The 25,882-nt window shown below is 58.4% G+C and overlaps 1 protein-coding gene across 1 annotated transcript in view; it reads left to right on the top strand.

Moving 5' to 3' along the window:
- CACNA2D4 (calcium voltage-gated channel auxiliary subunit alpha2delta 4) overlaps window positions 1–25,882 on the top strand; it is a gene marked incomplete at its 5' end in the record, with an annotated part of 98,433 nt that overhangs the window by 16,092 nt on the left and 56,459 nt on the right. The window contains 18 exons of the mRNA XM_079937530.1: window positions 512–667; window positions 4,574–4,655; window positions 5,931–6,047; window positions 9,130–9,189; window positions 9,814–9,976; window positions 10,187–10,318; window positions 14,350–14,410; window positions 15,013–15,163; window positions 15,941–16,015; window positions 16,279–16,368; window positions 16,444–16,557; window positions 16,864–16,942; window positions 18,509–18,658; window positions 19,748–19,824; window positions 20,771–20,851; window positions 21,490–21,564; window positions 24,987–25,073; window positions 25,567–25,638. Of these exons, the coding sequence (XP_079793656.1) occupies window positions 512–667; window positions 4,574–4,655; window positions 5,931–6,047; window positions 9,130–9,189; window positions 9,814–9,976; window positions 10,187–10,318; window positions 14,350–14,410; window positions 15,013–15,163; window positions 15,941–16,015; window positions 16,279–16,368; window positions 16,444–16,557; window positions 16,864–16,942; window positions 18,509–18,658; window positions 19,748–19,824; window positions 20,771–20,851; window positions 21,490–21,564; window positions 24,987–25,073; window positions 25,567–25,638 (1,822 nt within the window). The remainder of the gene's footprint in view (window positions 1–511; window positions 668–4,573; window positions 4,656–5,930; window positions 6,048–9,129; window positions 9,190–9,813; window positions 9,977–10,186; window positions 10,319–14,349; window positions 14,411–15,012; window positions 15,164–15,940; window positions 16,016–16,278; window positions 16,369–16,443; window positions 16,558–16,863; window positions 16,943–18,508; window positions 18,659–19,747; window positions 19,825–20,770; window positions 20,852–21,489; window positions 21,565–24,986; window positions 25,074–25,566; window positions 25,639–25,882) is intronic.

Raw genomic sequence — 25,882 nt, 5'->3', positions numbered from 1 at the left:
GTTTAAGGAGAAGGTCTGCCACAGCTCCTGGTAAGTCAGAGCACTGGACACGCATCCAGGGCCAGTGTCACTGCAGAAGGTGCTCTCCAGGGACGGGTCTGCCTCTTTAACACAGGAGGCTGTGCTCTGACCCTCGTGGGGTGGGGGTGAGCCAGCCCTGCCTTCTGAAACCAGGGTAATCCCGCCGAAGTCACCCCCACCGCCCTCCTGCTGTCAGGCGGGGATTAGAGAGGAGGCCCGTGGATTAACCAGTTCATTTCGTCACACCTTCTCCCACCAGCCGCTCTCCTGGAAGCCTGCGGCTGCAGGGCAGAGAAGGGACCCCCATCCACACTGGGCATTGCAGCCAGGACCCGACTGGAGGCTGGGGAACCCCAGGCTTTCCCCGACCCGGAAGGCAGAAGGCTCGGGGCCGTGCCAGGGATCTGGGCAGACAGAGCTCGGGGTCTGAGGCTGCTCTTTCCTCTCCCTGGCCCGACCCCAGCAGGGGCACCTTGCCCGGACCCCCCAGGGTCCACCCAGCTCCCAGCTCCACCCACGGCAAGATGCCCTCCCACCGGTGGCCAGAGGCCTGGGCCTCCCTGCAGAAGACGGTGGTCACCCTGTGCCTGCTGTGCAGCACGTCCCTGTCCCCCACGCGGGGGCAGGCCAGGATTCCTCTGGAAACGTAAGCCTCAAGAGCCCCCCCACCCATAAAGCCCTCCCTCCCTCCCCTCCCCAGCCAACCTCAATCCTCGGCCTCCCCCAGCCCCCAGGCTCTCCAGGGCTCGGCTGCCTGCTCCCCCTGTCTTGCTGTGAAGACCTTTTCTTCACCGGCCTCTTCTCTTCCCCAAATCTCTGCCATATGGGGCCCTACCTTCACCCCCTGCCCAGACACCTGACAGTCCTAGGTGAACTGAGCACAGGGGCCCACACTCCTCCTGGGATGGCAGGCAGTGTCCCCAGACCCTGAGGGCGAGGCTCCTTCCAGGGCGATCGCACACTGAGGCAGCTCTAGTAGGAGCTGAGTTGCTGGACGTGACCATCTCAGCTCCACAAGGATTCGTTAGGAAACATTCTGAGAGGGTGAAGCGGTCCTAAACCGACCAATAGCTCTGCAGCCAGGAGCCAGGTGGATGTGCACGGTGGGGGCCGGGGGGTGTCTCCATTCCCTTTCTACACCTGCCTGCCTCCCTCCAGTCCCCAGTCCTACATCCTGTCACTAAGACCAGCTGCAGGGAAGCTATCGGTCATTCACACTTTGGTATAATCTAACTTAATGTGCGACTCTCTGGGGGTGTCTGGCCTTTAGTCCTTAGTTCTGGCGGTTCCATTAAGGCCAGTTCTGATCCGTGTGGGAGCAGAACATTCAGGACTGAAGGGGCTACCTGCTCATCACACCTGAGCCCACGAGGACAGTCAGGCTATTGCCAGCCTCGTGTCTGACAGAGGGGGTCCTGCAGCCCCACGAACACCTGGGGTTTGTGTGGAGCTGAGCTAAGGCGGGCTTTGAGCAGCTCTGTCCCCGTCGAGGGGTCCCACCTCTAGCTGTTACAGGCCTGGTGCTGCCAGGTGGTCCGCAGATGACCCTCCAGTCCACACAGTGAGGTGGGGAACGGTCTTCTGACTCTGCAGTAGAGGAAACGAGCTCAGAGAGGTCAGACGGCCACCCCACACTCGCGCAGCCTGCAAATGGTAGTGCCACACTTGAACTCGAGCCGGCCTGGCTGGGACCTCACCTCCACACCCCCTGCCAGCCTGAGCCCTTCATGGTGGGGGGAGGTGTTGAGAGTAACCGTCATCCCGGAGCACACCCCAGCTAACAGTACAGGCAAGCTCCAGGGACAGGCTGAGCGCCGGCTAGCGAAGGCTGGAGCCCAGGCCTGCGTAGAGGGGACCGGCCACACGGGGCGCCCGAGCGTCCGCCGAGGGGAGGGCCCACAGCCACGCCCGTGTCTGCACGCGCCCACCGCCCTGCAGCCAGACCTCCCCCGGGCTCCGGATCCCTGCCCCCCAGTGAATCCTTCCCAGTCTTTCCCCCCGGAGACCGGCGCCTCCCCCACGCCTTCCCCTCCCACTCAGGGCTCGGCTTCTCCTGCCTGCCCGGCTTCTCCCACCTCCCAGATCTGTTCCCACCAGGACTCCCAAAGGTCTCCCCGCCCAACCCAGTACACACTCCTGGCTTCACCTCCTGGCCTGCTCCCGACACTCGGCTCTCCCTTCTTGAGTCTCAGCGCTCTCCCGGGTCTGCCCGCGCGCCCACGTTAACCTTTGTCTTCCTCTAACGCCCCTTTCCCGCCGTCGGCCCCGGGAGCGCCACTGCTCCCCAGGGTTTGCCCTTCACTCACAGACCTTCTCAGCCAGCACCCCCTCCTTGCGAGCCCGTCCGCCTCAGAACCCCGGCTCCCACCTACCAACCAGTGACCCCCAGCCCTGACTCCCCCTGCTAGACCCACATTCCGCTGCCACGGGCTGCTCTTCCTGAACATCACCGGAGCTTTGAAATTCAAGTTTGTGTCTTTCCAGATACAATACGAGGGACTTACCCGGCAGTCCAGTGGTTAAGACCTTCCAGTGCCCGGGCTGGGGGAGGGGAGTCAGATGCAGGTTCGATCCCGGGTAGAGGGAGCTAAGCTCCCACCGGCCTCGCAGCCAAAACACTGAAACATAAAACAGAAGCAATATTGTAACAAGTTCAATAAAGACTTTAAAAATGGTCCACATCCCTCACCCCCCAAAAAAAGATGCAATGTGTTGGGTGCTTTCTGGAGCCGGGCAGCTCACAGCTGCCCAACGGCACCCAGTAGCCTCGCTGCAGGGACCTCCCCTCCTGCCTCTCCCAAGCTGCACGCGTCACCTTCTGCCCTCCCCAGCTTGTTCCCCGATCGTCCTGATAGTCTTAATTTTATTCAATAATACCACCATCGGCGCAACCACCCAAGCTGGAGACCTGGAAGCCATTTTGTTACCGAGCCCAAGCTCCTACTGCCCGCCACACAACAGGCCAATCGAGAGACAAGTCGTTGGGGCAAAGAAATGGCGACTCTATTCGGAAAGCCAGCAGACCGAGAGGGCAGTGGACCAGTGTCCCAAAGACCCGTCTCACCCGGGTTGGAATTCAGGCTGCTGTTACACTAAAAGGGGAGGCGGTGTGTTCGGTTGTTGCCAACTTCTTGGTGCCAGGAGTCCTTTGTTCTTACAGCTGTCCACATAGGGCAGGTCACGATGTTTCTATAAACCTCAAACAAGGAAATTCCCTGGTGGTCCAGTGGTTAGGACTTGGTGCTCTCACTGCTGTGGCCTGGGTTTAATCCCTGGTGGGAGAACTACGATCCCCCAAGCAGTGCCTCTCAGACAAAGAAAGAAAAAAAGAAAAACCTCCAACAAGGCAAATGTTACTCTCTCTCCTGCAACTTTTTATCTCTATATGCATGAAAAGTGCTACCCCCTTAAAGGTCAGAGTCTTGAGAATGGGCTGTGCTGTATATTTCAGGCTATAGGCAACCTTAACTCGTAGCAAAAGCAATAGAATACAAAGGTTAAAATAAAAGAAACAGATCCACCGTGGAGTCAGGTTTGTTCATCCCTGTTCCAGTTTTTGACCCCTCCAAGCTCCTCTGTCCTCTCTACCTAGAGTTCTCGGCCAAATCTCTTTGATGGGGGAGACTCTCCCGGACTTCAACACTGAGTCAGAGCCCACCTCTGCCAGGAAGCCTTCCCTCACCACCACCACCCCTCCCCCAGCTTCGATGGTGCCCCTTCAAACGTGCATGGTGCCCTCTGTACGTGGAGGGGTGTCACTCTAACTAACTGTTCCACAAAGGCAAAGACTGGGCACCACTCATGCCCGTGCACGATGCCCAGCACATAGTAGGGCCTCGATCATTGTCGGTTGAGTGACTGAACGAATGCTGACCTTGGCATGATCACGTGGGGGAACTCCTTTTGCTCCATCTGGAGAGGCTCAGGCACAGCCCCGTGTGGCCTCGCCCCCAACCAAGGGCGGGATCTCGGGGCACTTGTGGGGGCGGGTCTCCCCGTGAGGCTGCCTCATCCTCCCTGCCCGCCGGCCCCGGCCTCTCAGACTCAGCTCAGAGCCTCAGCCTCCCTGCCTCACGCTCCCTGCGCAGGGCAGCTGGGGGACGACTGGCCGAGGAGCTGCAGCTATGTGAGTCCTCGGGGTCCCCCCCCCTGCCTGGTCAACCCCGATCTCGTCCCTTCTTCTCCAGCCCTCGGGGGCGGGGGGCTAGGCTTGGCTCCAGGCGGTCAGCCCCTGCCCCCCAGCAAGGGTGTTGGCATCACAGTGTGGCTGCCAAGCCTGATGGGTCCTCTGGGCCCCTGCCCTGGCCGGGAGGGACCACAGCTGCCGGTGTGTTTTCCTGGGTGTACGTCAGGGTGTGTGATTGCGTGTGTGCATCTGTGTATACGTGTGTGTGTTATGTGTGTCCCTGCATGTTTGTGCGGGTTTGTATATGTGCATCGGCGGGTGTCTCTGCATGTAGACACTTGCCTCCTGTGTGTGCGCATCTCTGCGTGTGTCTCCTTGTGTGTGCTCAGCGTGAGTGCACACACACGTACTCCCACCGTCCTGCAGAGTGAAGCTGTGGGCAGACACCTTCGGCAGGGACCTGTATGACACTGTCACCAAGTACTCGGGCTCCCTTCTGCTGCAAAAGGTCAGTGACCGCCCCCCCTCACCCTGGGGCTCCCGGGGCAGCTGGCGTTAAGCCGTCCTGGTGGAGAAGCAGGACGTCTGGGTGTGAGGGCTCTTGGGGGTCATCTAACCCAACCCCCATTTCAGATAGGGAAACTGAGGCCCAGGGAAGGGAATGATTTGCCCAAGACACAGAGCAAGTCGGGGGGTGGGGTGCACAGTACGGTCGGGTGGCCAAGAGTGTAGTGTCAGCTCAGGGGCCTGGGAAACCCACGCCTAGATGGGATGGGGGGAAGAGATGGTGGGGTGAGGAACAAAGGGGAGAAGAAGCAGGAGCTGGTGGACCGGACACAGGCCTGCTGCCTCGGGGCAGAGAGAGGTCGGTGGGAAGACCCTCGGACAGAGAGCCGCCCACCCAGTGCTCGACCTGCCGCCACATCTCCAAGCACTAGAGAGCCACCGGGGCCCAGCGAGTCCAGTCCGGCCCCGCCTGGCCCCTGGGCACAGGCTGACAGCCGGCTTCTCGCTCAGCCCCCACAAGCTCCCATCCCGCTGGTATCCCGACTCCCAGGCCAGTGCTGAGGATGGCGCTGCCGTCCTGCTGCGAGTCGCTGAGATCAATAGTCACCATCTCAGCCTCACTGCAGCTTCAGCACCTTTCTCTAAGTGCTGCGGAAAGGGGAGCCTCTGGCTTTTATGGCCGTGCTTGTCCCCTCCCCCAGGCTGGGGGCCCGCTGTCCTGACCGCAGGGCCGCAGCAGCCATGCCCGCTCCCCTCGCCACCCCACACAGGCTCCCCCCACCCTGTGGCCGTTCTGGGTAAAAGCCTTGCACGTGACGCATCTTACAGTTTGGGGAACTGAGTAACTCGTGCCCAGGTGGCACCCAGGACACACGGTGAGGGAGCACCTCCCGGGGGCCCAGATGGCGACTCAGCGGCCCTCTTAATGCCCCCAGGCCCACTGGCCAAGAGTCAGGCAGCACCCACCCCTGCAGCGCATGGGGGGCACAGACACCACGAGCCTCACAGCCCCTGAGAGCAGCCCCTGCGCTGGCTGTGTGACCTCGGTCAAGTTCACGACCTCTCTGGGACTCAGCCTCCCTCTGAAGGATGTGAATCCGAGGACATCTGATAAGAGGTGTCCCTTGTCGGTTGTTGGGGGAGGTTTTATGAGGACGGAGGGCCATCCTGGCCCCAGTGTGAATGCACCAGTGGGAGGATGGAGGCCGCCGGCAGCCGGGGATGGACGTCCAGGTACAAGACGACAGGTGTGTGTCTCTCCACGTCCCCTGAACAGAAATACAAGGACGTGGAGCCCAGTCTGAAGATCAAGGAGGTGGATGGCTTGGAGCTGGTGAGGAAGTTCTCAGAGGACATGGAGACCATGCTCCGCAGGAAAGTGGCGGCCGTCCAGGTGCTCAGGCCTGCGGGCTGATGGGACACGGAACCCCCTCCCTGAGCCCCGCTACACCACCTTCTCCTGCCTTGTAGCCCATGAGCCACAAGACCCTTGTAAAGGACGGGGTGGGGGGCAAGCGGAGAGTGGGGAGGGCCGGGCGGGCACCCTGCCTTAGGGAACAGCATCCAGGGTTGGAGGGTCAACCACGGTGCTGAGAAGGACCTGCGTCAGGACCTCCGGTTCAGTGATGGGACAGAGCAGGGCAGAGTGAGGGCGTAGGAGTCACGGGCTGAGTGAATGGCGGGGGCTGGAGGGTGGGAGCGTAGGGGGGTGAGAGCGGGTGGCGTGAACTCCCTCTCTCCTCCCCCAGCCTCTCCCCTCCTGCCACACAGACCCGCCCTTCATGGCACCCAAGTGCTGCCCTGATGGGGGCCCAGGGCCCAGGTGTTTCGTCACTGCACAGCCACCTGGCTTGGCCTGGTAGAAACGGGACGTGTCACTTCCCTGGCATGAAGTGCTTCCCTGACCCCTGTGGGGACCTGGCGGGTGTAAACCAGCAGGTGCTGTGTGCCAGGAATTGGCCACCCCAGACCAGCGTTATCCCCGAAGGAACTCCTTTCGGGGGTCCAGGAGAACAAGGAGGGAGGAGAGGGGTCTGGGCTGCGGACCCGCCAGGGAGGCCGAGGCTGTGCAGAGGATGGGCGAGGGTGGCCGTGGTGGGGGACAGGCTGCAGCCCCACCGGTGTCCGCCCATCTCCCCGCCTCCCCGCAGGTTGCCGGGGCCCCCTCTCCCACCTGTGACGATTTGCAGCCTCTTCTCTGCAGGCTTAGTTAGGGCAGGGGCTCTTAGCGTCAGGAAGCAATGAGGGATACCTGGGGACCACCCACAGCAGGGGAGGCTGACCCCCAGAGAAGCCAACACAGTAGTAACACCCGCCTCCTTCAGTCAGCTGGCCTGGGCGGAGTGCAGACACCGGGGCACGGGGATGCCTCTCTTTAGGTGCCAGCCCTCCTGGCGCCAGAGCACAAGAGGTCCTGAGACACCTCCAGAGCCCAGGGCGCTGGGCTCCGGGGGCTCCAGGGGCACCGCATCCTTTCCACAGCCTCAACATGGAAAACCAACCCGGGGGGCACTTGCTCTGTGGACCTTCTCCAAGCTTGAGGTCCTGCTCCCTGCTGGGGGTGCCCCCAGGGCCACAGCCACGGACCCTTCTATGAGGGTGCCCGTGGGGAAATTGCCTGGAGAGCGGCACTCAAATAATCTTTGCCCCATGGAATTTCTTCATCACATCTCGGCATTGGGGGTCAGGAGTAGGGAAGCGAGGAGGGCCCTCCCTCCTTGTTGGGGATAACGCTGGTTCTGCCCAGTGTACACGAGTGTAAATAGAGACCCGGAGGGCAGCGGCTCCCCCTGGCAAAGCCAGCTTAGGAGCTCTGGTCTCCTTTCCCCCACCCCCGGCTTTACTGAGGTATAATTGACAATCAAAAGTTGTGTATACTAAGATGTACAACCTGATGGCCCGATATACACATCCATTGTGAAACAGTCACCCCAACCAAGCCAGCCACCTTATCCATCACTCACAAATGGTAATTGTACTAAGGATACAACGCATTAAGGATAAATGGTATTTTCCTCCCTCCCCACCCCTTTCTTTCTTTTTGTATGAGAGGTGAGAACGCCCAAGAACAGCCCTCTTAGCAAAGGTCAAGCACACCCTACAATATTGTCACCTAAGCCACCTTGCTGTGCATCAGCTCTCCACAATTCACTCATCTTGCACAGCTGAGACTCTGTACCCCTCGACCAGCGCCCATTTCACCCTCCCTCTGACCCTGGCAACCACCATTCTACCCTCTGTTTCTAGGAGTTTGACCAGTTTAGATCCACACGTAAGTGACTCCATGCAGTATGTGCCTTCCTGCATCCAGCTGATTTCACTTGGCCTGACGTCTTCCAGGGGCACCCAGGTTGTCACAGATGGACCAATTTCCATTTGGAAATAGCCCAAATGTCCACCAGCTGATGAGCAGATAAACAAAAATGGGCTATCCATAAAATGGAATATGATTCAGAAATAAAAAGAAATGATCCCACGTGCCTCAGAGCAAGTAAGCCCGTGCCCCACAGCTACTGAGCCCGTGGGTCACAACTACTGAAGCCCGTGCGCCTAGAGCCCGTGCTCCGCAACAAGAGGAGCCCCACTCGCTGCAACTGGAGAAAGCCCGCGCGCAGCAACGAAGACCCAATGCAGCCAAAAGTAATAAATAAATTAAATAAATAAATTTATTAAGAAAAAGAAATGAATACATGTTAAACATGTCTGATACATGTTAAAATACGGATGGACCTTGGAAACATTGTGCTAAGTGAGAGACTCCAGACACAGAAGGTCAAACACTGGCTGACTCCACCTTTGGCTGCTGACTGTGTACAGACTGAATACAGAGGGAGAGATGGACACACATACACACATTTTAATAGACTATTTTTTAAAGCAGTTTCAGGTTGACAGCAAAATTGTGAAGAAAGTACAGAGAGTTTCCATTTACCCCCCTCCACAAACACAGCCCCCCCAAAACTATCCACACGCCCACCAGACGGTGTGTTTGTACAATTAACGAACCTACGCTGACACGTCATTGTCACCCAAAGTCCGCAGTCTGCACGAGGGTTCGCTCTCGGCGGTGTACGTTCCGGGCGTTTGGACAAACGTATGACGACGTGTCTCCATCATCAGAGATCATACAGAGTAGTTTCCCTGCGCTAAGAAATCCTGTTTGCCGGCTACTCATCCGTCCCTCCCCACAAACGCCTGGCGACCACTGACCTTTGTGCTGTGTCCCCAGCCTCACCTTCCCCACAGTGTCATGTAGCTGGAAGGACTCAGTGTGTCACCTTTCAGACTGGCTTCCTGTCCCTGTGACATGCACCTGCCTTCGGGCTACTGTGACTAGTGATGCTGTGTGCATTTGTGCGCAGGTGCTGGTCCGAGAGTCTGTCCCCACTTCTCGCGGGTGGGCCCTGGCAGTGGACCTTACGGGGCCTCTGGCCTCCTTCCCGCATTGACTCTCCCCTTCCCATCCCCGCCCGCAGAATCTGGTCGAGGCTGCCGAGGAGGCCGACCTGAACCACGAATTCAACGAGTCCCTGGTGGTGAGTCGTCCCCTCCCACAGCCCTGGGAGGTACGGTGCCTAATGTCCCAGCGCCCCAGGGGCTGGGGCCGCCTGAGGGTGGGACATGGGGTGGGAATTGCATAGGCCCGGCTCCATCCTTCAATGTGCACCGGTTTGTATGAAGCTGTAGAGGTCTGATTCTGAACCACTGTATCTGAGGAGATATTTATGGCTGGCCAGAGGCCAGGCTGCAGGCCTTCTCTTCAGAGGGAAGCCCCCTGCAGGGACCCCCATTTTGTCCCCCAGGAGCCCTCCCCCCTGCAAGATCTCGGGGTGCTGGCCAGGCTGCCTCCGTCTGTCCACCTCTCCCTGAATCTGTGTCCGCCTGTCAGTCTCCAGCGCTGGCTGCGTCCACATACGCCAAAGTGGGGACTGAAGCCGTAATCTAGACAGTTTATACCAAAACCCAGAAGAGTCAACCATCTGATCCAATGTCTGGATGGGTATTTGCCCCGAATCAGTGATCGTGGCCGGAATCCTCCTCCAGTGTGGACGTGGCGGTCAGTCTGTCCGCTATCCATCACATGTGACTCTATCTCTCTCTCTCTCTCCCCTTCCCCTCCCTGGGCCCCCTGCCCTCCCGTCTTCTCGGTGTCGCCCTAGTTTAACTATTACAACTCTGTCCTCATCAATGAGAAGGACGCAGGTGGCGCCTACGTGGAGCTGGGGGCCGAGTTCGTCCTGGAGGCCAACGCGCACTTCAGCAACCTGCTGGTGAACACGTCTCTGAGCAGCGTGCAGCTGCCCACCAATGTCTACAACAAAGGTGCCCGCCGGACCCCAGCCTGCAGCCCCGCCCGGAGCAAACGGGGGTCCCCGGGGAGGGGGAAGAGGAGTGCGGGTGTGGACAGCAGTCGTGGGCGGCGTCGCTGCAGGCTGTGGGCACACGGGTGTGTGTGCGTGTGTGCACGCGTGTTCCGTGGGGGAAGACTGATCTTGTTTCCCCTGCACTTCCTCCTATAATCTTACCCTTCAGACCCGGATATTTTGAATGGAATCTACATGTCCGAAGCCTTGAACCCTGTCTTTGTGGAGAACTTCCAGAGAGACCCGACGCTGACCTGGCAGTACTTTGGCAGCTCGACAGGGTTCTTCCGCATCTACCCAGGTGAGGCCGCTGGGAGGCATCTCCACGGTCCTCGGGGCTCCGTCTCTGGGAACAAGGCGACGGAGGCACTGGAGATGGACCCTGGTCCAAAAGCGCCTCCAACCCCACCTCCGTCCCCTTCACAACCTGATAAGCACACTTTCAAGCTGATGAAGGAATGAACAAATGACGCCTCGGTAAGCAGCCAGTAAGTGCCCACCTGGACTCTTGTCCTGTGAGAAGCACATGGGAGGCGAAAATGAGGGCAAAGCCATTCCCATCTTCCCTGGAGAAGTGGGGCAGAGTCACTCATTCAGCAGCGGGGAAGGAAGTGTCACAGGCTAGCGGCCAACCCAGCAGGCAGCGGGGAAGCCCCCTTGTCTACCAACGAACAGAAAACAGAAGCCCCTTCCACGGGGCCTCCAAGAGCGCTGCCTTCTTTTATTTCTCATTTAAAACAATTCACCATCACAGCTCATGCCCACTCGTCTTATTTTAGCCCCCTGTCCAGAAAGCCTTAATATTGCCCTGTTTTCTGAGATAGGAACCGGAAGGTGCGACTGGCCAGGGTTCTGGACCTCCCCAGTCAATAGAAATTGACAAGAGGCCAGACAAGAAATTCAGGCAAGGCTTTACTGGGGCCCCTGCTGCGGCAGAGAGAGTGAGAACAACAGGTTCCCTTGCTCACCCCCTGGGGGGTGTAGGGGCGAGGCGAGCTGGTTCCTTATATGGGGTGAAGGTAGGGGTGTGTCCAGGGGTCGGGCTGGACGGGCGGCTTAGGTGTTTTGCCCACCCCTTTCTGGTGTTGAGAGCAGGGGGCATGCCCAGTACCCTGCTTTTGCTCCCGGCCCTTCAGAAGTGGCAGTTGGGTTTTTTTGGTCTTTTTGTATCGTGTTGTCCATAATTTGCCCCAGCTCTGCAGGCACGCAGGTATTTTTAGTCCCTCATAGTTTCTTTGTTGCTGGAGGAGACTCTCTCCAGGTGCAAGCACTGCAGCAGAGGGTCCCAGGTGCCAGGTCCCAGCCTGTCTCAAAGGGTCCTGAGGACAGCCATGTGTGTCCCCTGGGCCTCTCTTAGGAGGAGCACAAAGTGACCTCAGGGCTCACCGGTCCCCCTCAGTGGTACCTCTTGTCTCTGCCCAAATCCACAACAAGCCATTTGGTTCTTTTCCTGTTCTCTGGAGTCTTGATGAACAAGTTCATCCCTCTTCCATGGAACAGCCATTCAGATGCTTGAAGACAACTCCCCTGTCCCTCAAGCCTTCCCCAGGGTGGAAATCCCGCCACATCGGGGCTTCCAGAGCCGTCAACGTGTGTGCAAGCACAAAACTTGCCCATTTGTAAGCCAGGTTGTCGCTGTCGCTGCTGAGTTGCAGGAGTTCTCTATACATTCCGGATATTTCCTCCCATTCTACGGGCGGCCTTTGCACTCCGTCGACTGTGTCCTCTGATACGCGGAAGTTGTTGCCTGTGCTTTCTGGTGTCAGCGTAGTGTTTTAGTTATTGTATTGTCTGCTTCTCAATATTTTTGTATTCCCCTGTGATTTCTTCTTTGATCTCTCAGTTATTTAACTGTGTGCTTTTTAAATTTCCAAATACATAGGGATTTGATATTTATCTTTTTAGTATAAATTCCTAGTTCAGTTGCTTTGCAGTCAGAGGACACAGTGTATGTGGTACTGAATATATGAAGTTAGCTGGGATTTAGTTAATAGCCTAGTATGTCATCACGTTGTGTAAATATTCCATCGCTGGATGAAAACTTCTGCTACGTCATTAGATCAGGCTTGTCAACCGTATTGTTTAGATTTTCTGTGTCTTTGCTGGTGTTGTGTCTGCTTGACTCTTGTTAGCCCTTATGACACCTTTTAAGTCTGTTTTGTCGGTATTCATAGCGTGATACCAGTATGTTCTCAGTTGGTATTTGCCAGACATATATATATTTTTTCCATCCTTTTACTTCCAATCTTCTATGTCATTTTGTTTTAGCCATATCTCTTGAAAATAGCTTATAGCTTTTTAATTTTTATGCAAACTGACACCTCTTTTACCATTTCGCAAGTTAAGCACATTTCCATGTATTATGTTGATATATTTGGGCATGCTATTATCTTATTTTTTAAATTTCTACTCACCCCTCTAGTTCTATGTTTCCTTTCTTCGTCTTTTTTAATGATTTATGTTTTTTTGATAAATCTCCCCTACCCCTTCCGTCTCTTTTTTCTGTCAGTTTGGAGCTTATTCCTCTGTTCCCATTCTTTTAGTAATTAGCCCTGCTGTTTTATCAACATTTTTTTTTTTTTTTTTTTTTTTCCGGTACGCGGGCCTCTCACTGCTGTGGCCTCTCCCGTTGCGGGGCACAGGCTCTGGACGCGCAGGCTCAGCGGCCATGGCTCACGGGCCCAGCCGCTCCACGGCATGTGGGATCTTCCCGGACCGGGGCACGAACCCGTGTCCCCTGCATCTGCAGGCGGACTCTCAACCACTGCGCCACCAGGGAAGCCCTCAAGCATTTTTAACGTGAGATATAACAATTAAAATACTATTTCCACCCTCCTCGCAGTCAAAAAAGGGCTTTAGAACTCTCCCACTTGCACCTCCACCTCCCCACCCTGACTTATTTTCATCCAATGTTTCCCTGTTTTTATCCCTGCAAATTAGATACTCTCACTGTTGATATTTGATACAAACATCCCTTGTTTGAGTTCCCAGGCGCTCTCTCTAGGTTCTGGGAAAGCAAGGCCACAGCAATGAACATCACTCCCACAAGACTCCTAGGCGAGCAAAGCTTTTTAATCGAAAGGAGAGCTGGTGCAGCAGAAGGAGGGAAAGGGCGCCAGCTCCCTGAGGACGTCTAGGGAGGGGGGTTAAAGGCCGCGCCGGGGACGGTGCAGGAGCCTGATCAGCTCGCGCTCGATTCTCGGGTTAGTTGGCGTCCGAGCGAGGTTTCGAGCCTTGTCCACCTGGTTTCAGCCAGTCTGGGGCCCACGTGCCCGCGGTCAGCAGTTCTCATCGGTGGTGTCTGCTTCCTGCAGAAACAACTTAGGAACGTGTGCAGGCCTTTCTCTGTGTCTCTCAGGGAACTGGGAGTTCGGTGACTCTGCTAGGTGGGGGGTGATCGCCCGCGTTGTCCTTTGGAAACCACGTACTTACATCAGTGGAGCAGGGACAGAGCTCATCTCTCACGCCTGTGGGTCTCCGTTCACTGAGCGCTTTGCTTCACGGGGCCTGTGGAGCCCTCTTGCTAGAGGCCACCCTCGGTCCTTTTCCACAACGGCCACGCTCTCGCCTCCCTGTCTCAGCAGCGCCCGTCATCCCGGGAGGACGCATCTCATGATTCTTGCCTCGCTGCCTCTCACCCACAGGGGCCTGTTTCTGACGCACGTGGTGACCTTGGCTTGTGGGGCCCGACTTGGGAAAGCTTCCCTTGAGAGGGTTGACCTCTGTTTCTGCTCGGGGTTGAGGGCACCCCACCCGGGACCACCAAAGCCCTCTTCTAAGGTTTGGGTTCAGAGCCAAGAACTTCTGCCTCAGCCGCCCCTCTCCGTTGCTGTTCCGGGAATCCGTGTCAGACCTGCCAGGACCTGGGAAGGCCTGACCTTGGGGAGCTTAGTCTTGTAGCCAAATCACCTCCCCCCGCAGCTAACAGGGAGGGCGCAAGCACCAGCAGCTGATCTGCCTGGAGGCAGGTGGGCTGCAGCTCAGAGCCCCGGCTCTCGCCTGCTCTGTGCACGCTCTGCTGGATGGCAATGACGCTAAATAAAAGTCACACCCCTGGGCCTCCCCGTCTAGTTTGAGGGGAAGTTTAGCCCCACCGATGAGTCCCAGGAACCACATGGCTGGGTGGGGGGGCGGGGTCCTACCTATGAAATTAACCCAACTCTAGATCGGGGCCGCTGGGAGGTGAGTGTCCCTCCAAGAGCCGGCCTCCCTCAGCTCACAGGGGCTGACCTACTGCCCTGGGGGTCCTGGCCGTGCCGGCTGTCAGCACCCAGGCAGAAGCTCTGGAGCAGCCTCTCGGGCCAGCGAAGAAGCCAGACTTTCTTTCCCCAGGCATCAAATGGACGCCTGATGAGAACGGGGTCATCACCTTCGACTGCCGGAACCGCGGCTGGTAAGCGTCCCCGGGGCGAGGCGTCAGGGGCCAGCATCTTTCTGTAGCCTCGGGTGTTGCCTCGTTCTCCTGCCCTGAGCCCACCCCCACCCCCAGGGCCGCAGGTAGAACTAATTCAACACAGGAGAAGAAGAGTGTCCTTCTGCATCCCTCTCCCCCAACCCCGTCCCCCCCGTCCCCCTACAGCTGCTCTGCTCCAGCCCTGACCGCATGTGTCTTCCCTGCCCCAAACCTCCTCCCAGGGCTCTGAGCTGTCTTCGCACCAGGCTCTCCCCTCCTTCCTCACCCCTCCTCTGGCAGATCTGTAACCCAGTCTGAGGGGGCAGCCAGCTCCCTCCCTTCCCACTGCCAGCACCCCGGGACCAGGGCTGGCCCGAAACAAAGAAGACAAGGGTCACCATGAGCACTTGACCATTCGATGGGCACAGTCCCAGCCACGGCACCCGAAATGGCTCCAGAACGGAGTGGTTCCAGACCTGAGAAACCCCGGGCGTTGACCTGAACTTTGAGCCAGAGTCTGAATGGAAACCAGGGGGACCCGGTCGGCGGCGGTTCCGGCTCGGCTCTCCCACCGTCGGCCTGTCCCTTCCTTTCTGCTAAAGGTACATACAAGCTGCCACGTCCCCGAAGGACATCGTGATCGTGATGGACACGAGCGGCAGCATGAAGGGGCTGCGGATGGCCATCGCCAAGCACACGGTCTCCACCATCCTGGACACGCTGGGGGAAAACGACTTCGTGAACATCATCTCGGTAAACTCGCCTTCCCGTTCCAGAAAACCCGTCCTCTGCCTGCACCGGAATGACCTGTACTTACGGCCACCCGATGGTTCGTGCTGTGAAGGACCCTATCCCCTGAAGCTGGGACTCCCCACCCAAGACAGGCTTCCAGGCGTCCACAGTTTCTGAAATTACGTGGGAAAGGCATATGTCCGTTTCTCGGAGTTGGTAGATTTACTCAGGTTCTCAGACGAGGCTGGGGTCCAGTCCAGATGAAGGGGTATCCGAGTAGATCCCTAACTCAGCCCCGCCCATGTGCCCTTGCCTGGCGCCACTGGGGAGAAGCCTCCTGCATCTGCAGGATGGGTGACCCCAGGGCCCTACTTCCATCCTCCCCAAATCCAGGCAGGTCGGGAGGAGGGGCCAGCAGCCCCTGGTCCTGCTTTCACAGCGACTCTCCTGAGGGTCGCTCCACCTGCCCCCAAAAGGTGATGAAGTGGAGGGACAAACAGAAGGAAACGGGAGAGGAGGGTTAGGTAACTCCTGGTCTCCGTGAGCCCCAGGGATGGACGGCACCCAGCTGGCCTCCTGGGAAGATGCCAAGGGCCAGGATTTGAGGGAGAACGTTTAGAGTTAAGGCCCTACTGTTCCCTCCCCTCTACTCAGAGAAAATTGCCCAAAACCTGGGGTCCCCCAAGGTCATATTCCACAGGGGCCCGGGTGACCCCACCCCTGGCCCGCCGTGAGTTGCGAGCTCCGTCACTGGGCCCTGACTTTCCCAACTGATCTTGTGTGTTCTGCTCTCTGCAGTACAGTGACTACATCCACTACATCGAGCCTTGTTTTAAAGGGACCCTGGTCCAGGCGGATCGGGACAACAGAGAGGTGAGTGTACCTGTGCTGGTCCAGCATCTCCATCCAGGGGGGAGCGTGGCCCTGCACCCGGCCACTCACACCCTCTCGGCTTACCCTGGGGGCATCTGAGAGACATCCGCTGCAGGGGTCCAGCCATGAAAGTAGGGGGTGGGTCCTGCAATCTTGTTCTTCTGGGTGAATAGCTCTGCGCAGCCTCTGAAAGTACGACCAAAGGGGAAGGTTCCCTGGTCCACTGACCGGCTGACCCTCCCCCATCCTCTTCCCCGGGACAGCACTTCAAACAGCTGGTGGACAAGCTGATGGTCAAAGGTGTGGGGGTCGTGGGCCAAGCCCTCAGTGAGGCCTTCCAGATCCTGCAGCAGGTACGGCAGCTGGTGGAGCAGGGGCGCTGGGGTGGTGAGGGGAGATGGGGAGTCATGGCCACGTCCTCCACGCAGTTCCAAGAGGCCGGGCAAGGAAGCCTGTGCAACCAGGCCATCATGCTGATCACCGATGGGGCCGTGGAGGACCACAGGACAGTGCTGGAGAAATACAACTGGCCGCACCGCAAGGTTCCTCCCTGGGCGGGTGGCCGGGGGCCGGGGGAGCGCCTCCTTCTGCCGTGTCCACACGCCCCACCCCGTGAGCCCCAGGCCCCGAGCGAGGGCATGGTAGAGACAGAAGACTGCTGGCTGTGAGCCCCGCCGGGCAAGCCTTCACGCCGGGCGGGCATTCCGGCGAGCCTGGGCCCCGGGCCCTTCCTGATGCAAAGGGGTGAAAGTGCAGAATCCAGAGACCCGGTCCCAGATTCAGACACAGACACGGTCAGGCCTCTCGCAGCCGGGACTCTGCTGAGTCCGCCGTGTCTCGTCCACCAGGTCCGGCTCTTCACTTACCTGATCGGGAAGGAAGTAAGTTTTGCTGACCGCTTGAAGTGGATCGCGTGCAATAACAAAGGTGGGTGACGCCACGTGAGGCAGGGCGTCCGGCGGCCTCACCTGAGCGCAGGTGGGAGGGCATCCCCGGACCCCGCAGGTGCTCAGCTGGGCCTCCCACAAAGGGACCCAGAGCAAAGGTGACAGCATCCGCCCCCCTCCTGCTGAGACAAAGCAAGACCCATGTCGATCGCTCCCTGCGGGGCTCTCACCCCCGTGACACCTCTCGCAGCGCGCCTGGAGGTGGTGACTCCCGTTCTGCTGTCTCTTCAAATAAGCCTTATCCAGACTGCCACACGGAAAACCATGTAGACATGGGCCCGACCTTTCAATGTCAGTCGTCTCTGATGTCCAGCCTCCGTTCCTGCTGCTGCAGATGAAGCCCGTGTGCTCTGTTTCTGCTCCAGACAAAAGGCAGAGACCGTCATTTTCTTTAGATTAAGGTTTTGTGTGTGGCAGCCCTCATCTGTCTCTGGCCAGAACCCAAGACCCGGGCCTCGAGGTGCCGACTCGGGTTCCTCGATCCCAGCAGGACATCCGAGAACCTGCTGTGGGTGGCTGACTCTCCCGGCCCTAGTGGGTCGACGTGGTCAGGAAGGCCCGGTCCAGTCGGGGAGGCGCACACATGAGCATCCGGGACGGGACCTCTGCATCGCGCTGAGGGGCAGCGGGGCACAGGCTGCCCAGGGTTCTGGGCGAGGGGCGAGCCCTCCGCGTTTGGGGGGTCCAGGCGGGCCTCCTGAAGGACAGGGTTCTAAGGTGAGACAGAAAGAAGTGGTAGGAGTGAGTCAGATGCAGAGAGCGGGGAAGGGTGTTCTGGGCCGAGGGAAGAGCATGGTCAAAGGGTCCGAGACAAGAGGCACCCTGGGAATGAAAGCTGTCCCATTCCCCAGAGCTGGCGACAGTGTTCTGTGGGAGGTGACGAGCGGTCACGTGATAAATCGTCACAGCCTTGTAAAGCATTTGCTCTTTTTTTTTTTTTGCGGTACGCGGGCCTCTCACCATTGTGGCCTCTCCCATTGCGGAGCACAGGCTCCAGACGCACAGGCTCAGCGGCCATGGCCCACGGGCCCAGCTGCTCCGCGGCATGTGGGACCTTCCCGGACCGGGGCACGAACCCGCGTCCCCTACATCGGCAGGCGGACTCTCAACCACTGTGCCACCAGGGAAGCCCGGCATTTGCTCTTTTAAATACCGCCTCAGCTGCGGCCCCCTCCCAGTAACTGAGGGACGACAGCAGTCAGGGAAAGGAGGAGGTGGGGCTCTCAGAAAACAGACCCGGGACAGAGCTGCCTGCAGGCACCGCTGAGGACAGCCCTGCAGGGAGTGAGGCGTGGCCTCGCGCCCTGAGTTGAGGCCCTGCTTCTCGGGCAGGGGGAGCCTCAAGGTTCTGCCAAGTCCAGCCAGGGCCAGGCCTTCGTGCCCCCGCAGCACCACTGGCCTCCAGTTGCCCCGGGAGAGGACAGCCTTGGGGAAGGTGGTACCTAGCGGCCCAGGGCAGCTCCCAGCCAGGGGCCCAGCCAAGAGCCGTCGCGGCTGGGGGTGCACAGGCCCTGCATCCACAGCCATCCGCCCCTCCCCTCCACAGGCTACTACACGCAGATCTCCACTCTGGCAGATGCCCAGGAGAACGTGATGGAGTACCTGCATGTGCTCAGCCGGCCCATGGTCATCAACCACGACCATGACATCACCTGGACGGAAGCCTACATGGACAGCAAGGTGGGGCCCCCAGCGAGTGAGAGGTGACTCCTGGGTTGGGAGTGGGGTGGGCAGAGCACGTCCTGGAGAGACACTGGGGGAGCGACACCTTGGCCCGGGAGCCCCGGGAGCAGACCACCCCCCCAGGGCCGCACCCCCGTGGACAGAGCCATCTGCTGCAGACTCATCCCTCCCTTTTCCCATAATCCTCACCTGCTCTGGGAAGAAAGGGGGCCAACCAGTGATTCAGGACACTACGGCTTAACCAGCGGCCTCCCTCAGGGCCCAAGTTTCCAGCAAGACCTCCTGTAGTTCTCCCCCATGCAGGACCAGACACGGAAGGTAGACAGTCAGATGAGATGTCAGGGAAGGGGCCTTCCTGACACGCCTCAAACCCAACACAGACGCAGACACCTGCTCCAGCAGCGTCATAGCAGGCTGGGATTAAGAGACATCTGGAAATAGTGGCTTCGATAGGAGAGAAGTGTGTGTCCCCCTCACGTAAAAGGGGACACGTAAAAAGTGGATGACGAGCCCCCTGGCCCCTTCCCACTGCCCCCTGCCCCCTGCCATCCCTGGGGTCCACATAGTCCAGGTGGCTAGTGGGGTCAGGACGACTGCGGACGAATTCTAGGCTTCAGGTGGAGGAAGGGAGGGGTGCACACCCCACCTTTAAGAGAAATGTCCAGGGACTCTTACCTGACACTTAATCTGGCATCTCAGTGACCAGAACCTGTCCCCTGTTGACTCCTCGGCCTGTCCTCTTGCTGTCTGAGCCTCTGTTTCTGGGCTCATGCACAGATGGGCTGGTCCCACGGGTGCACCCTCATCCTTGGCATGGCCGAGACCAGAGGCCTGGGTGAGCCTGGGTGTGCTCAGGGGCTGGGCCGCATACTCGGGGCTCTGGGGCCCCCTCCGGCTTAGGGCTTCATTCGCTAAGTGACGTCAGCCCGCTCCCCTGTCCGGCCTTCCCCGTCCAGCCTTTCCCCCAGCTGTCTTCATGCAGAGAAGGGAAGCCTCCTTGGGAATTTCTTCCTCCCGTTGGAAGGTGCCCCTGAGTTGTGGTTGAAGTGGCGGCTTGGGTCCCCAGTCTGTGGACACTGCCCTTCGCTCGTCCCCCTGACAGCTCTCTACCCGCAGGCGCAGAGCATGGCGCTGCTGACCACCGTGGCCATGCCTGTCTTCAGCAAGAAGAACGAGACGGTAAGTGTCTGCTCACGAGCGGCTGCCCGGCTTAGAGCTCCAGCCGCTGCCTGGCGTCGTTAGACCTGTGGCTCTTGACGTGGCCTCAGAGCCGCCTTGGGAGGGTTTAAGGTCAGGTTCCAGGCCCTGTGCCCAAGTAGCCATGTCAGAATCTCTGGGTCGGGAGGGGATGGGGCAGGGGCCACACTTCCCGAAGCCGCCCCGTGATTCTGTTCATCCAGCCTGGCGCTGACCCGCTGCTCTGGACTTGGGACCCTGGCTTGGGGATCAGGGCCAGAGGGGTCACCTGCCAGGCTTCCGGCAAAAGCACACGGAACCTGCTAGTGTGGGCAGGCCCTGGCTTGTTCGTAAAGGCTCTGGTGGGGAGTGTGGGAGCCATCCGTCCTCTACCTGGCCAGGGAGTATTTCCTCATGGGCTCTGGTGGGGAGTGTGGGAGCCGTCCGTCCTCTACCTGGCCAGGGAGTATTTCCTCATGGGCTCTGGTGGGGAGTGTGGGAGCCGTCCGTCCTCTACCTGGCCAGGGAGTATTTCCTCACGGGCTCTGGTGGGGAGTGTGGGAGCCGTCCGTCCTCTACCTGGCCAGGGAATATTCCCTCACGGGCCCTGGGCGTTTCAGGGCCCCTAGATGAGGGGCCCTGGGATCCCAGTACTTCAGCCTCTCCTGTGAAAGCTCATATTTCATTCAACTTTGTAGTTCATTTAAATATTAAACTTAAATGTTAATACTGGACATTAATCTTCCCAGCGGCTGAGATTACTCCTGGGGCCTCTTCTAGTAGGTTCTAGATTTTTATTCCAGGGAGCTCTGCCTAAAATCTAACTGCAGAGCAAAGACCACCTTAGGTCCAAGTGGCTTCCTCTTCCGGGCTCTGGAAAGGCCGTGGGTTCAGTTTGGCCTCGTGCATGGGAAGCCTGGTCTCCCCTGAAGCTGGCATTTCCTTCCAGCGATCCCATGGCATCCTCCTGGGTGTGGTGGGCTCTGACGTGGCCCTGAGAGAGCTGATGAAGCTGGCGCCCCAGTACAAGGTGAGCCCGGTCAGGCCCCCAGGTAGGGTCACGGGCCTCCCAGGAGCCACCCCACCAGGCTCTGGAGGCTCCCTGCAGGCAGTGCAGCCAAGCTCACAGCTGGGACGGGGCCTGCGGCCGCCCCTCAGCCCCACCCCAATGTCACACCCCCGACGCCCTATTCCCCCTCCCCGGACACCCCACCCCCAGACATCCCCCCATCCTGCCCCCCACATCCCACCCCCGGACATCCCGCCCTTAGAGACGTTTGGACACAGAGCAGGGGAACCGAAACTTGGGCCCCTGGGACGCTTGGTCACGGCAGCCGCGACGTGCTCTGTGGCCTTCGGCACGTCTGTGCCGTCCTGGTCCGCCTGCGCACCACGCAGCCCCATCTGGGGAGGAGCGAGGCTGTGTAATCAAAGCCCCAGAGCAGTGGTGGAAGGAGGCAGGTGGTGACGTTCGTTGTTATGGTCACTGCCGACTGGAGCAGCTGGAGCAGAATTCAGAGTGAGCGGCTGGAAGCTGCCCAGCTTGTTCATACTGTCGCCAAAACGGGGCTGTGAGAGGTGGTCTTCCCGCCCGTGGCCCCGCCCCCTGCCCGGCCCCAGTCCTCCTGCACAGATACCCCCTGACCCCCTCCATCCCTGTCTTCCTAGCTCGGGGTGCACGGCTATGCCTTTTTGAGCACTAACAATGGCTACATCCTCTCACATCCTGACCTTCGACCCCTGGTAGGTACCGATCCTATTTGCCTCGGGGGTCTTAACTGTGCGGGATGTGGGGGTAGTTCATACAGACGGTTAAAACAACGAACACGCCTTCAGCTCCATTGAAGAACCCGATGGACTACAGGAAAAAAATTAAGTCATGGTCCCTGTTTTCAAATTGCTTATGATCTAGCAGGAGAGACAAGGCAGAAATGCACGAACTGGTAGCAGCCAGTCTGCAGGGAGCCTGTCATGAGTGTGCAGTGTCCCTGGAGGACCTGTCTCCTTCCCCGTTGTCACCCCGTCAGTCACCCCACGCTCTGTCTTGGAGTCTGACCGTGTGTCCCCAGATCGCCAGGGGCCACCCCAAGGGCGTAAGTGCCAAGTTAACACTACAAACGGCAGGAGGCGTCCCCCACGAGCTGGGGAGCAGAGCTGAGGCTGCCCTGAGGATGTGTCCCCAGGGCTCCTGCCCCCTTCCAGCTCCCTCCATCCCAAGGCGGGAGCCCATGGCGTTTTCACCTGCGTTCAGATGAGCGGCCGAGGCCAGGAGAGAAAGCAGCAGCCTTTTATCTAAGGTGCTGCCTCCCCGGCCGGGGGGCTCCCCGAGACCTCCATCCGTGGCAGTAGTGGCCACACCTCCCAGTGTGGTTGTTGGGAAGCGGGGAGGGGAGTTGGGGTCCCAGCGGCATCGCGACCCTTCCCCTCCACCAGTCTCCTCTGGAGTCAAGGTTGGCACTGAGGACAGCAGCACCGCGGGCGCCTTTCCGAGCTCTCTCCTGCCCAGGTGCCACGGAGAGACCAGCCTAGGCCACACTGCTGTCCGTTCGGGTCAGACAGACGCTGAGTGACCAAAGGCACTGATTGAGCTATTTAAGGAAACGCTAGGGGTTCAGAGTTGAGAGAGACCAAGAACACTGACCTCTACCAGCGGGTCCCGTGGGGGGCAGCCCCAGGGCCAAGAAGATGACTCATTGGGGAAGAACAAAAATGTTGGCCCTTTAGAATTAAGGGGCACCTGTCCCAAACCTCTCTTCACATCTATGTAGTGTGGATGAACATAAGGTCTCAAGCAACCCATGCGTACTGTGGGCCCGTCGCACGCCTGACCTAATCACGCTCCGAGACGCTGTCAACAGACATTTATGGTCCAGTTAAGGAAACAGACTTACACAAATGAAACGATGAGAGAGCTGTACCACGCAGAACATTATCCCATACAGCAAAGCCAGCACAGTGAGACTCCCGTGGAGAGAGCGATCCCTTCATGACAGGCGTCGAGGAGAAGAATAGCTGAGTTTAAAAAAGAAAAGTCATAGAGGACACGCCTAGTAATAAAGGAGGGGCCGGAGCCATACTTTCGGCCTGAAATGTTTCCACGTCAGTGCCCAAACTAGGAGTAATGGAAGCGGAATTACGGTTTCCTGAGGAGCCCGGGATGGCCTTTCAGATATCCTTAGGAATTAGGAGGTGGCAATGAGCCGGGAGGGTCACTCCTTACTCAAGAGCACCGCCCTGAACAGGAGCGCAGGGCAGGGCTGCTTGTCATGAGAATAGACTTTCAACAGGCCAAGAATGGGAACATCGTTCGAGCACAGGCAAGAAACTGGAGACACTTTCTTGAGAAAAGAGGAAACTTGCTGAAGCAAGATACACAGTGATGGGGGACGTCAGCCATTCAAGCATCTGTGGGGGGCCTCGTCCTGCTAAATAGAGACCTCTGCTTAATTCCTAATGACCCTGATGATAAACTATCCTCTTTCCTTTTTTTTTTTTTTTTTTTTTTTTGCGGTACACGGGCCTCTCACCGCTGTGGCCTCTCCGGCTGCAGAGCACAGGCTCCAGACGTGCAGGCCCAGCAGCCATGGCTCACGGGCCCAGCCGCTCCGCGGCATATGGGATCTTCCCGGACCGGGGCTCGAACCCGTGTCCCCTGCATCGGCAGGCGGACTCCCAACCACTGCGCCACCAGGGAAGCCCCTCCTCTTTACTTTTTTGATCTATCACCAAATTAAACCTGGGGAATGCTACAGACCTAACAGCAGATGACTTGACGATATCTCTCTTGGTGTCAGAGAGAGAGAAGTCAGGGCCAGAAAATGATAATAACACTCAAAGAATGTTGATGAATGGTCCTGTCACGCTGGATGGAGGGCTTTATCGGGCTTTGCGGAATCTGTCTGTCCTTGGCTCTGCTCGCTCAAAAATTCTATCAACAAAGACTTCCCTGGTGGCGCAGCGGTTAAGAATCGCCTGCCAATGCAGGGGACACGGGTTCGATCCCCAGCCTGGGAAGATCCCACATGCCACAGAGCAACTAAGCCTGTGCGCCACAACCACTGAGCCTGTGCTCTAGAGCCCGCAAGCCACAGCTACTGAAGGCTGCGCGCCTAGAGCCCATGCTCCACAACAAGAGAAGCCACCGCAGTGAGAAGCCCACACACCACAATGAAGAGTAGCCCGCGCTGGCCGCAACTAGAGAAAGCCCGTGCGCAGCAACAAAGACCCAATGCAGCCAAAAATTTTTAAATCAATCAATCAATAAACTGCACACAAAAAATTCTATCAACAAGATGAAAACACAGAAGGAGATGCCATGGGATGTGGAAGGTATGGTTAATACATGAAGGGAGAAAATTAGTATTCAGAAAGTATTCTTCTAAAACGATGGGCTGGAACTAAGGAGATGAAATATATTAGGAATGCATGGAAAGTCGTGCAGCATACTCGATGCCCAAGCAGAAGATGGTAAAGCTGTGACTTAACAGTGCATCACAAGGAAGGTCAAGGGAATCTAATGGGCTGAAAACTCGGTTTGACCTGTCGGGCGAGGTAGCTGTCCTGGATTAGCAGAATCAGAGGCAGCGGTCAGAGCCGTACGATGTTTTGGTCTGCACGGGTCACACCCCACCCCACACTGGTCAGACCCCACCTGAAATAGCGACTGTCCCAGGCACTCTGCTTCGAGAGTGACATTGACAAAACGGAAGAGAATCAGAGGGAGCTGAGGCGTCTGCGAACTGGGAATGTTTAGCTCAGGGTGGGGGGGGACGTCTTAGCAGTGACGAGCATCCCCAAAAACCCTCAGGGTGTCGGGTGGAAGCTCTCTGTGTAGCTCCAGGGAGAGGCCTAGGACCCGTGGGTAAAGCCACAGGGAGGCAGGTTTCAGCTCTGCATGAGGAAGAGGTTTCTAACAACGCGAGTCCAAACCTAGGACAAGCGCACTCACGATGGGAGCTCCTTGGTGTGTGACATACTCTCCCCGAGGCCGGGAGACCACCTGACTCAAAGGTTGGCCAGGGCCGCTCTGCCTTGGGGGGAACGTGGCCCGCACGACCACGAGGAATCGCTGAGCTTCTCTGGGTTGTGACTGTGTCAGACAGGCTTTCTGGAAGGGCCGGGGCTGGTGTTAACCTCCCGTCTCTCCCCCTGACTGGCGCACTCAGTACAGAGAGGGGAAGAAACTGAAGCCCAAGCCCAACTACAACAGCGTGGACCTCTCGGAAGTGGAGTGGGAGGACCGGGCCGGAACCGTGAGTGGGCGGCCGGGAGGGGGTCGGTTGGCTGGACAGCGGGTCCCGGGGCCAAGGCGCTGAGCTCAGCCCCCTCCCTTGGCCCAAAGCAGAAGCAGTGCCTCTAACGGGCAGCCCTCCCACCGTCCACAGAGAGAAGAGTCTCTTCCTCTGGGGCTGAAGGAGCACACGTCTGTGAGCCACAGAGTTCGGGTGTGAGGGCGTTTTAGGCTGGCCTGGGTGTTGGAAAACTTGCATCTCAGGGCTCGGCCACCGTGTTCCCTCGCCCGTCAGCCCACTGGGAGCATCCTCTGAGTGAACTCCAGAATTCCAGCTAAAGGGAACCTGGCAGCCGGTCTATATTGCCACCTGTAGCCTGCTTGCAGGAGAAGGGGGAAAACGCAGCGTGTCCCCAGGGGTCACCTCCAAGGCAGTGTTCATTGCTTCATGGTCCTGTGTGAGCCGAGTTCTATTATCTGTTCTATTACTAATTCTATTACCTTTCCCCCTGAAGCTGAGAACAGCCATGATCAACAGGGAGACAGGGTCTCTCTCCATGGACGTGAAGGTTCCGCTGGACAGAGGGGTAAGGCGCTCGAGGGAAAGACTGGGGTCTGCTCCCAGGAAGCGGCGTCATGGTTAACTGGGGTTGGTGGTGGTGACAAAGGACCTGGCTGAGTTCGAGCTAAAGCCTTGAGAGCTTGCTGGAGCCTGGAGGGCCCTAGTGGGGGGCCCGGCCCAGCGGGCATCGGCCCCATGGAGCACCGGCCGGGGAGCTACCGCTCTCCAGGGCCTGGTTCTCGGGGCCGCAGAGCGAGGCCGTGGCCAGC

Source organism: Stenella coeruleoalba, assembly GCF_951394435.1.
Source record: "Stenella coeruleoalba genome assembly, chromosome: 11".
NCBI lineage: Eukaryota > Metazoa > Chordata > Mammalia > Artiodactyla > Delphinidae > Stenella > Stenella coeruleoalba.
This window is presented reverse-complemented; position numbering and strand designations above follow the sequence as displayed.